The sequence below is a fragment of the Drosophila eugracilis genome, unplaced genomic scaffold (assembly GCF_018153835.1).
Source record: "Drosophila eugracilis isolate 14026-0451.02 unplaced genomic scaffold, ASM1815383v1 contig_1765, whole genome shotgun sequence".
In the NCBI taxonomy this organism is placed as follows: Eukaryota; Metazoa; Arthropoda; class Insecta; order Diptera; family Drosophilidae; genus Drosophila; species Drosophila eugracilis.
In genome coordinates this window covers 2,987,671-2,999,254 of record NW_024572605.1, presented here as the reverse complement: position 1 = coordinate 2,999,254, position 11,584 = coordinate 2,987,671, and the positions used below count along the sequence as shown (strand labels likewise).

The 11,584-nt window shown below is 43.2% G+C and overlaps 1 protein-coding gene across 3 annotated transcripts; it reads right to left on the bottom strand.

Annotated features, from left to right (window-relative positions):
- Positions 1-26: 26 nt before the first annotated feature.
- Positions 27-11,245, bottom strand: LOC108109086 (hillarin). Of its 3 annotated transcripts, none has more exons than XM_017217452.2 (9): positions 11,011-11,245; positions 7,442-7,879; positions 6,323-6,464; positions 6,053-6,252; positions 1,848-2,842; positions 1,305-1,791; positions 1,072-1,185; positions 849-1,012; positions 27-764 (listed from the first exon to the last, which is right to left on the bottom strand). In XM_017217452.2, exons 2-9 carry the CDS (start codon positions 7,628-7,630, stop codon positions 599-601), a joined length of 2,457 nt encoding a protein of 818 aa, XP_017072941.1. In that variant the 5' UTR covers positions 7,631-7,879; positions 11,011-11,245; the 3' UTR covers positions 27-598. The 3 variants fall into 3 exon arrangements, with proteins under 3 accessions (XP_017072941.1, XP_017072942.1, XP_017072943.1); XM_017217453.2 differs by having other exon boundaries at positions 11,070-11,245; XM_017217454.2 differs by lacking the exon at positions 11,011-11,245 and adding an exon at positions 10,922-10,936.
- Between the last annotated feature and the right edge of the window lie 339 nt (positions 11,246-11,584).

Sequence of the window (11,584 nt, the reverse complement as noted above, 5' to 3'; positions counted from 1 at the left end):
TCGGAAGTTTGCATTAGGGCGGGGGGTATTTGTATAATAAGGTTTTATTCACATTATGAACGCTTAAACAAAAACATTAAACATTTTAAATCAAAGTCGTATATATATGTTTTATAATTATAAAGTTCATGCATAAAGGGGCAACGTTGCGTTTATGTAATAAATTATTAAGCATTATTCAGTAGATGTACAAATTAATTAAGAGCTGATTTTAGGGTTGGTATTACTAGGCATCTTTTAGGTCTAATGATTAGAGTCTAGAGTATTTACAAGTTCCGAATGCCGTCGTCGCCTTGCCTGCCAAATGGTTGAGCAAAATTATCGTTCATTATCGCCGTTCGTTCATCGTGATTGATCAGATTAGGCCTGTGATTGGCCTGATAGCCAGTTGCTGGATTGCCTGGTTTCTTCTTCCTCTTTTAGCACCTGCATAATGGATTTTGTGATGTGGTAAACGTTTGTTAGGTTTCCACTTAAGTGTAGACTATAATTAATATTGCATTTTGTTTGTGTTTGCGTAGAGAGCGCCTCCATCTCCATCTCCACCTCCATCTTGCTCGCACGTTCAGGAAACCATCCCAGCGTCCGCTCAACCGACTTAATTCCGCTTGGACGAGTTGATTAAATATTTACAACAGTGCGTCAACAAATGTTTCTCGCCGGAGGAGGATGAGGAGTTGTTATTATTGTGGTGATGATGATGCTGAGGGGCGCCCAATTCACGCGTGTATATGTCCAGACCATACTGGCCCTCCTCGGGGAAGCTAAGAGCAGAGTAGGTGAAAGAGAGGGGAAAGGGTTGATTGGTATGAGCGACCATTAAATTTTCCATTTCCCTGTGCACTCACTTAATGATGAACGTGACAATGTCGTCTAGCGTGCTGTGAGTCACATACTTGGCCAGCTTCTTCTCCTCGATGCCATTCTTGTGCAGCGTGGCCATAAAATCTGTCAGCGGACGCGACATGCGAAATTGCAGGTCCAGGCTGCGTCCGGCAAAGATAAGCGGATCCTGCAAACAAACGGGGCACTCGAATTAAATCACCCAACGAAATAACCAATCAAACTCACCTGATGCGTGATGGGTATGAGTCCAAATAGGCGGGTGGCCTTTGTTGGTCCCCACTCGCCACTGGCGCAATCCGGCAGTGGCACCATTACCGTCTGCAGCTCCTCGCAGCAAATCTGGAAATAATGGATTTGCGTTAAAAAGGATATGACTAATCGAAAGGACTAAACCCAATAACTATCCTAAGATCAATGACCTTTAAGAACCTTTGGGAAAACTTCCTCATTGCACCCACCTTAAACTTGCACACTGACTTGAACTTCATTGGTTCGCCTGTTAGGTATTCCTGCGGCGTAACAGCATTGGCAAAGATGTCCAGCAGAAAGGCGCCAGAGCATGGAGCATGCACACGAAAAGCAACGATATTTCCAATTACTGACTGCATCACGAATCGCTTCAAGGAGACACCATCGTAGGAGAGCTCCTCGTCGCTGTCGTAAAACTTTAAATTATAATGGAAAATCAGGCAGCTCTGCATATCCGTTGGCATGGCGATGCGCACGGTGGCGGCTCCAGTGTCATCGGTGAACACCACAGCTCCATAACCTTCATCCGCAAAGTGAAGTCCGTACCGGAAGAAAAGCGAACGGACGAAGGGCAGATTCTCAAATTCCCGCAGAGTAATGGGACGCTTCAGCAGCTGCCATTCTTCCTGCAGCGGATAGAACTCATAGATGAATTCCCTTGGATCCGTGAGAAAGTAGTGGTCATCGTACTCGTAACTGCAAAGAATACGCAAATTAATTTATATCGTTGTAATCTAAAGAGCTCTACTAACCGTAGACTGTCGTTCTTGCCACGTCCTTGCTTTGGCGCCTCTTTGGCGTTGACCAGGTGGCGGGCTCCCCAATTGCACTGAACGAAGCGCCAGGCTCCGGCTACGTAGACTGCATTCCAAGAGTTACGGAATCGGGAGTCCTGGAACTTAACACCTGGTTGGTATCCTGCACTCTTTGAATATCCCTTGATGACAACACAGTGAAGACCAGCGTAGCTGCAGAGTCGCTTGAACAGCACGTGGTAACTCTCAGTTCCGTACTTAATGCCACGCAGCAGACCCATGGGCGTGTCACCTCGCAAATCATCATCGAAGTGCATGGCGTTCAGGTTTTTGACCGTGATCCAACGGAAGATCGTACGGGCCTTCTCAATGTCCGTGGTGCAGCGGCCAACCAACTGGCGTACCAGGTCGGTGAAAGTCTTTTGGTCCTCCTGAGCCACCGAGATGGCGATGCGATCGACGTCCTCGAATTCCACAGGGTCAGTGTATATTTGGAACTTGCTGACTGCCGGTGGAGCAGGAATTGGTGCATTCAACGGGTACTCGATGGGAACGGCACCCTCACTGAACTCATCGTCCAGGAAGATGCTCTCGCTCTGCATGTACTCCGATCGTCGGGCACTGATCAGCTCCAACATCTCGCTGGACTGGCGATCCACCAGGGCTGCGGTCTCGTACCGCTCATGCTCCAGCATCTTGCGAGTGATGCTCTCCTTCTTCTTGCTCCGCCGCAGGGTCATGTTCTTCTCAAGGTCCTCCTTCTGTTGCTCGTGGCGCATCGTCAGGATGTTGGCCTCGTCCCGGCTGCGACGTGAAGTGGCTAGCTCCTTTTCGAACTTGTGGGTTAGTCGCTGCAGTTCGCGCTCCCATTCGTCCTGGAACTCGTCCTGAATCTTGCGATCCTCCTCAGCGCGCTTGCTGGCAAACTTTCTGTAGAGGTCATCCTCTTCCTTGCGATGCTTCATCTCCAGATGAGCCTGCTCCTCGCGAGCCTGTTAGATAGAAGAAAATACAGAGAGTAAGTTTATGTTTTTTTGTGTTTTAGAGAAAGCTGCAGTTTCGTTGATTGCATTGCGAGCGATTTGTTGTTTTTGCAATGCTTGGCTTGTTAACTTGGCTAATTATAATGCCACGCCTGAGCTGCCACAGGCCCGGCTCAATGTCTGACATTAGGCCACCGACTCCAACTCCGACTGCAGTTGCATCTTCTACGGCTCTCGCCACCTCCCCATTTTACCTCCCACTCATTTGATGGTCTACGCATTGCGTGCATCTATTGATAATTGCAGCTTCTGTATCGATAATTGCAGGTGGGCAGCCAAGCCAAGCATTAAGTTTTAGTTAGGAAAAATAGAAGAAGTCTTTGCCTTCTATATATTTAATTGGAAATAAAAGGTTCCCCTTGAAATAGTTGGGTTATTTCGAAAATAAGTTATCTTTTCCTTAAAATGACTTTTAAAACTTCATTTTCCTGAACTGCAGCTAATGCCTAGGTTAGAGCCATTATTTCGACCCCAACTCAGTTTGCTAATTGCCTTAATTAAAGGTTTAGACCACCGTTAATCTACCCACTGATAGTATGTCATTCTCAATGCTATCATATTTAATCACCGATCTGCAAGCTGCACTTAAAGCCCGCTCAGTTTTGACCAACTGTTGCTGTTTTGAATGGATTTTTCAAAGTTATGACTTCCGCATAGGAACATGTATCACTCGAAAAGCATTTAGCGCCATGCAGCACAGCTGCAATGTGTAATTAAAACCGAAAATTCAATGTCAAGTTCAAACAATAACTATGAAACAAAGGCAGAAAAAGTAAAGTAATAATAGAGTAAAAAACAAAAACAACAAATTGAAACACCTGAACCTGAGACTAAACGGTTCAAAGGCCCGGTGACAATGGTCAGAAGCGATGACGCCGGAATTGCGTGAGCGAATTTGAGCGGATTTTAAATATGACCATAAAAAAAAACTAATGTTGGGGCAGCAGCAAAAAGCAAACAGTTATGCGACGCCCACGGTGACAAAGGCGAAAAAAGAGCGAAATATAAACACACAAGAAATCAAATCAGAGCCAAACGAAAACGAAAGTCCAAAAATGTTGAAATTAATTATTGCGCAAGCGCGGGGCCACCGACCAAAAATTTTATATATATACTATATTCAGATATATATATATATGAAAAGAAACACCAAAGTAACCAAAACAGAAACCAAAACAGTGGCATAAATTGTAAATTGGCAAAAAGCTTTTTTGTTTAGCTATGAGGAAGTGTCTGCGTTTGCGGCTGCGTGAGAGTTTTTATATGGAATTGCGGCGCCAAATTACACGGCGATTACATGGCGTTTAAAAACGCGTGCATTGCATAAGGGCGGCCAAAGAGGAGCGGTACCACCAGTACCAGTATAGCTACCACCGCCACCGCAGATCGGGAGAGATGGAGCTCAAACTCCGCTCCACTCTCCACTAATCAAACAAAAAGCTGCTGTTGCTGCTGCTGCTGCTGCTACTTTCACTGTGCCGAGCATAATTTAGATTTAGCAAACGGCAGCAGCCGGAAAAACAAGTGACGCCGCTGCCGTTGGTGTTTCCATTGTCTTGCCCGCGATTGTGACGCTGCACTGGGCATGTCACAGTCGCGTTCAAAGTAGCAGCCCCAGAAAATGTTTACTACGCTAACTTCTTGTTTGGTCTGATGATGACAATCTATGTAGATCTTAAACTAAGATAAAGTTATTTCTTAATGGTAAAATCTTTTTTAACTTCCAGGCGATTAGAAAGCATATTAATTATCAGTTTGATATGAGACTTGGGATATGGGTAGATATAGTTAACTTAGCTGATTAAGAATGTCTTTTCTGATATATACTCTCCTGAAAAACCATTAACACAGCTTAACCAAGGATGGTAAGGACTGGTTTTCATAAAATTGTGCCATCAAAAAGGTGATTTTATGATTTGGAAGCTGTTAAGTAACCCGTTTCCAAATATTATGATTTAAGAGTGTCACCTTTTGCGATATTATTTTGATCGCAGCTGTATATGGAAAACGATACTGCCAAAATGGCGAGGGTGATGTGTGTTTCGGGTGTGTGCGAGCGTGTGTAAAACATGAACAATTTTTAATGATCGCATGCATGCAGTTTTTCAAATATGTTTCTTGTTCGCTGTCTTGCGGCGTCTGAGTGTGGTGTGTGGACCATCAGACACCTGTTCGAAATTTGTTAAATTGAGCGTTGCAATAAAAATAAAAATATTTGCTGTTGTCTCTGACGGCTGTGGTGCTGGTGTCAGTGGCGGTGTGCTGAAGCTGGTCAGTCGCGTGTGGCATTCTCGAAAGTGAAAGAAAAATCCGTTTTCGGCATTTGAAATGGCAGGCGGCGGTGGGGCAGGGAGTGTGAGTCAAAGAAAAGCAAAACGTGTGCGATTTGAATTTCGTTTTTACGTAAAATGCGATTATAATGCTTTCACCCGAGCATCAGCCGCAGTGGAGATTACCATTCCAGTCGAGGCAAGTGCCAAGTCATGGATAAAGATGCGAGCACCGATAAACGCAAGCGGCTTTTGGCCAACCAGTCGGGCTAATAAATTATAATCTACTCGAGAGATCATCCCATCAACTAGGCGAATTTCTACTAACTAGATCAATTTGGGTATCACATTTATCCGTCTTAACCTGGAGTCTTAAATTTTCGAATTTGCAAGCCAATTTCGATATCTTGAAAGTGTACCAAAAGATTTTAATATTACAGGTTTTCTTGCGGATTTCTACTAAGTGGATATAAAAATCTTAAACAAGGCACATATTTTGTATTTATAAACAAACTTTTGCCCTCCAGTTTACTCTTATATACCTTTCTTATAACTTAAGTAATAGTACCGGCAGACCTGGAAACTTGAGCAACCCCCCGAACAAAGAATTACACACAGCCAAGTGTAAATAGCACACTAGCCTACATAATCATGGCGGGCAGTGCATTAATTAAGCCCAGGAACATTGCACAATCGGTGGAGCTTGGAGAGAATGGGAGATACACACTTGACCAGCTGGCCCCGCTAGCCACTTAAAATTTCATTAGATGTTCTGCACTAAATATTCTCTTAATTTGCAGCCACTTGGCTCCGCATCTCGGCGGATGGATGACTTCTTATTACGTTTATAGGAATATATTCTTATTTTCAATCGGTGGGCATTGCTTACCAGGTAGAAATCAATAGGCTTCTCCCGCGCCTTGTTGTAAGCCTTTTGGATCTCCGTTTGTTTCAGGGCGTGAGCTATGTGGAGGGCACTGGCATCGAATCGTCCGTATTTGTAGTCCGAGTCGTTCTGCGACGGAGAACTGACCTCCCGACCACCATAGCCATTCGGCGTGGACTGCCGAGAGCCACCCAGTGGGCCACCTGCAGAGAACCCGCAAAAACAGAGCAGTTAGCCAAGTTAGGAATCCATGACTGCCCCCACCATACTAACCATCGATCTCGCTGCGCGTGCCCCGGATCTGCTCGTTCACGAATTTGTTGGTGCGCGGCGCATTCAGGGCTTGACGAATCCCCACAGAGGTCTGGTCGAGATGGCCGGGTCCGCTCTTTGGTACATGTGAACTGCAATAGACCTGGTATTGGAATGGCGTTCAAGATTATTAATTGGTTCAGGGGCAAATCATGCTTAGTTTTTATAGAAATACTCTACAGTTTTCATGACCAGATTCGGGGTAATGTTTCTTTCTTTAAAAACAATGTTTAACTTCCCAAAAATGTTGAAGATTTGATCTTCATTAAATTGGTACTTAAAAGTAAAAAACGTAAAAAAAAGGGTTTATCTATTATAAAGAATTTCATAAAACTTCTTAAAAGAAAAGGAGCTCCCTTTTCGGTTCTTACGCTTTTTGGGATCTTAAAACTTCTTAATGACCACTGATAACTATCTACAATTAGAGTTTCCTTATACATAAAGGAATTTTCAGCTGAATCATTTGAAGTATGTATCTGGCGATCGAATCAATATACCCCATTAGCCTTATTGGGTTTCGTTTGAGTGCGTGAGCAGAGACCGAAAGTAAGTCGCTTGCAAATGCAACTTTAACCGCTTCACCTACACACAGCAGGTGGCAATAGACATATGCAATTACGAACACGGAGCTGAGTACAGTGCGTTTTGTGGTTGTAAGACAGGTTCAGGATAAACTAATCATTAACTAAATAATTTACTATCTTTATGACAAAATGAATAATTTATATTCTTGACAATATAAATCTATTGATTTCCTAATCTATTCCATTTAATACAAAATTTCTCACGATTTAATAGCAAACCGCATCCTTATACATGCGAAACGCACTGTACATGAATATACATACCACATAGGTATATATTGCATATGAATGACAGACCGCACTGACACACATTTGCGCCTCGGCGAAGTGCAATAACGAAGTTATTTATTATTATGCATAGGCACACAAAAAAAAGTGTCGTTCGAATTGCATTTTTGCATCTTGCAGCTGTGCAAATATTTAGCCTGACGCGTTTGTCGCTTAAGTCTTTCGTTTTCGTCTCACTTTTGCTTATGCGGCGATGCTCGGCACTTACCTCTTTGTCATCCTGCTTGTGCTGATTATTGAAATACGTCTTGAGCGTCAGCTTGGTGCCGCAGTGTACGCATTTGAAGCAACCGGAATGGAAGAATGTGAAATCCTTGAGCGGCCCCACACGATCCACCTGATAGACGGTCTCGCTGCAGCGCAGGCAAGTCGACTCGTAGAAATTTGGCCGATACATAATGTTGTGTGTCTATGTGTTGCTCCTTCTGTATTTTTTTTTGTGTGTGGCAGCAGCTTCCGACTGGTTTTCGGTGGACCTGTACCTGTTGAGTTTGTCACTTTTCTTTTCTGGTCGTCTTTCAATTTCACTTGGCGTGGAATTTACGAGTATGTTCTGCTAGTTTTTCGAGTTTGCAGTTGCCTGTTCTGGGGGCGACATCATCCGTTCATCCGCTCATCCTCGTCATCCGTCCGCTGATGGCAGAAGCTGTCCAACGAAAATGACCGAAAACGATTACTGGCTGAGTGGGAGATAGACTTTTCCTATTTCGGCTGCGATTCGAATTTTTCTTTGGTCAAGACCAAATCAGGCCCAAAAACCCAAAAAAACAAAAACATAGTTTCTGCGCAGGCGTTTTTTGTCAACATCCAAAGCCAAAAACTTTCATTTATTTTGGCTGTGAGCAGATTATTAATGAATTTTAATTAACTGGACACGGTGGACACAAGTTTTTTTTATGGGTTTTGGCGCCGAAAGGGTTAAAGCCATTTCGCCTTGCCATTGACCTCGGTTGGGAATTTGAGCTTGAGATTGGCCCAAACGTGCCACAATTGAACTTGAGTTGCTGCTTTTGTTGCAACGCGCTCGTGCAACTTGCAACTGCCGCCTGGCACCGGCATAAAAGTTGCATTTTCCATTTGATTAATTGACGCGATTGTTGCTGGCAGGTTTCCTTTCGGTTTTTGTTTAGCTTCAACAATTAAATTGAAGTGGAAAAAAACAGATTGTGTGTGTGCAAGTGCAAGTGCAAGTGCATGTAACTGTAATTGAATGAATCGTTGTTGCGGCGTCTGTTGCTTTGACCAAAATTAAAACAAATGCGGCTCAGTTGCTCAGCTCAGACAAAGCCAAAAGCCGCAGTCGAACTCGAAGTCATCGTTTTGCTTTCTTTTCAAGTTTAATGAACGGCAAGTCTGGGCAATGGGGGGTGGGTGGCAAGGCCTTATGATTAGCGCCAGTTGCGGCATCGAAGGTTGCTGATCTGTGGATTGAGCAGCGCCCCATCGCAGCTGCAGCACTAATGGAAAATGGTAAAAATTGAAATGGAAATAGAAATGGGAAAATGCAAATGCGGCGAAGGCCGTCAAGAGGTTTTGTAACACCAAATTATTTTGATTGGCTGTGAATTAAATTTTGTTCCGCTTTTGAGGTCTACTCTTGATCGACCAAAGCGAATGTGAGGCAACAAATTGATGTGTGAATCGACTGGGGAATTCGTGCCCTATAAGACCCTACTCTCAGGGCGATGAGTAACCTGTCGATAATCACCTCCAGCTCTTTGGTCAGCCCACACATCGATTCGAATATCAATCAACAGCGCCCCCACAACGATGGCGACAGAAATGGCAGTTTGATCTCTTGATGCGATCATAATCGGTGTGATTGAATGGTCCAATTACGCTTAGCTTTTGACATAATTAGCGTGTAATGATAATTGTAATGGACATGGAAGACCCTCCTGAAGTGGGCAAATTAGCTGGGGGCGGCTTTGACAAAACGCCTCGTGCGACTTACATCACCCATCAGTCCGTCATTCCATTCCGTCAACCCATCATGCCACCATGGCCAGTTGGGTGTGACTAAGAAGCGGAGTGCAGGTAACCCGAGAAGCCGCATAGAATTTCGCACACATGCCGCTGTTCCGTGCCAGCTTTGGGTTTCTTTTCCACATCAATGCGGACGAAATGCCATGCGAATAAATTATATAGAAAAAAAAAACAATAAGAAAATGACAAAAGGAGAAGCAGTCACAAAAACGAAAGTTGCTCTGCACGGGCAATTGTTTGCAATCGAAACACTTTAAATAAATTGATAAGCAGTCGGAAGCATTTGCATCGGGCGAACAAGTTCGTTGCCTAAGTCTTTCGTTTCGATGCTGTTGCTGTTTCTTCTATCGCTGATATTGCTTAACGAAACGCTAACAATGACAATTAAATAAATACCAATAATAACAGTTAACTGCTACAGCAACAACAACAGCAACCGCGCCAACCATAATGAACTTGAATTGGCATAATTGCCACAGCTAATCACATTAAAGCCAGATACAAAGTTTTGATAAATGCAAAGAAACAACAGCCAACCCAAAACACAACACGACAAACAGCAACTGGTTATTCAGCCAGGCAGTGAAACAATCATAGAAATTAAAATAAAATGCAAATGATTGCGTCACTTTGGTTGAGTGCAGAGCGGCGATAGGAGGAAAGATAAAAAACTAGCACTGAACATATGACAGTGATAGAAACTAGCCAGTGGTAATGATGATTTCTGATCTTTCCTATTAAACCAAAAACGGAATAGCTTCAAAAAACTTAAATTCTGTTCCAATTCCACCTTAAGCTAAATCAAGCTCATCATGTTCCAATATATGATAATAGGTTTAAATCGAATATATTTTAGAGAAGTTTTACTGTATGTAAGGAACGTGAGAATTGGTTGGTCAAATACCATAAAGTCAAGTACTTGCTTTGCTGTGCCAATTGCAGGGTTGCTAATTGAATGGAACAATGAATTGCTTTTAGAAATCGCCCATTTCGCTGGCAATAAATTAGAAACACAAACACCGAAAATATTTTATGAGCCAGTCAAAATAATTGGAAAACACATATGTATGTATGGAATCTAGGTGGTTGAGCGAAAAGGTGGAAGGGCGTGCAACCAGCGCCCATGACAGGTGGTGTCTTCTAACCTCTCTCCACCTTACCCCCTTTAAACCACCCTCCCCGGCTGGCTGTGTGAGCTAGCTTATGTGTGTGTTTATGCCGTGACGCAGTCGCAGCTTCAAACACAAACGTCAGCTTGCAATCTTTCACTTTTTTTCATGTGTCTGCAGCCGCGTCGTCGTTCGTTCCAGTTTTTTCGTAAATTATTTCCCCAGCATCGCCTATTATTTTGTTATTTTCGCCTTGATTATACACACGCGATGCTTGCAGTTCTGGGCCCTTTTTGACACACTTCTGCTTGGCTTTTGCTTTTGCTATTTCTATTACTTTTACGCATATATGCTAAACAACTTTCTTCTTCTGGCTGCAAAGGGGCGCGCTTTGTGCAAAAGTATTTATCATAAATTTCACACACACGCAGGCGCACACATTAAAACACACACACCGACAGCCCCCAACGAGATCCAAGCTCTTACTTATATACACACAAACACACACACAGAAAAAAGGGGGGAGAGCAGATTGTTCAGTTCGCAAGGTCCGGAATTCGGAATTCCGATTCTTTGGCTTGTTGTTTTATCACATTTTCGGCATTTCTTGTTGTTGCTCCAAAAGTCTCTTCTCTGAACAGCAGGTTTCGAATATTGGGAATGTAATACAAAATTTCATTACCAAACACAAACACACACATGCACGACAGCACGACGACACACACGGACGCGTTCACTCACACAATCACAAATTTCAAGCCGCTTCTTTATTTTCCGTTCGGTTTAAGCACGATCGCGATCGATTTGAGACTAGTCGCTGTGCTATTCATGAGCTATTCGCGGAATGGTATCCCATCTAAGCAAAGCTTTAACGGCGGGAAAGCTGCGCCATAGCTCTAAAAAGTTCAGTTTGCAAAGTTAACTGCGCATGCCCAACTTTGCTATCGATAGCTTATTGGTGATCGACTTTGGTGTGACCGCAGAGCACGGAGAGATCTTGACTCGCTATTTATGTAGACTGATAAGAGTTTAAAATCATTTTTTAACGGAATCAGGCTATGACTTCAGTATGCTTCCTTTTTTCTGTCCTTATATCAAATACTAGTGAAACAGTCACTAAAGACACTGCTAGATGAAACACAAAAAATGTGTTGATTATATGTTTTATTTGTTAAGATAAAATATTTTTTTTTAACATTTAAGATATATAAATCGTAAACTTAAAAAATGTCCCGGATGAAAATGAAAAAGCAAAT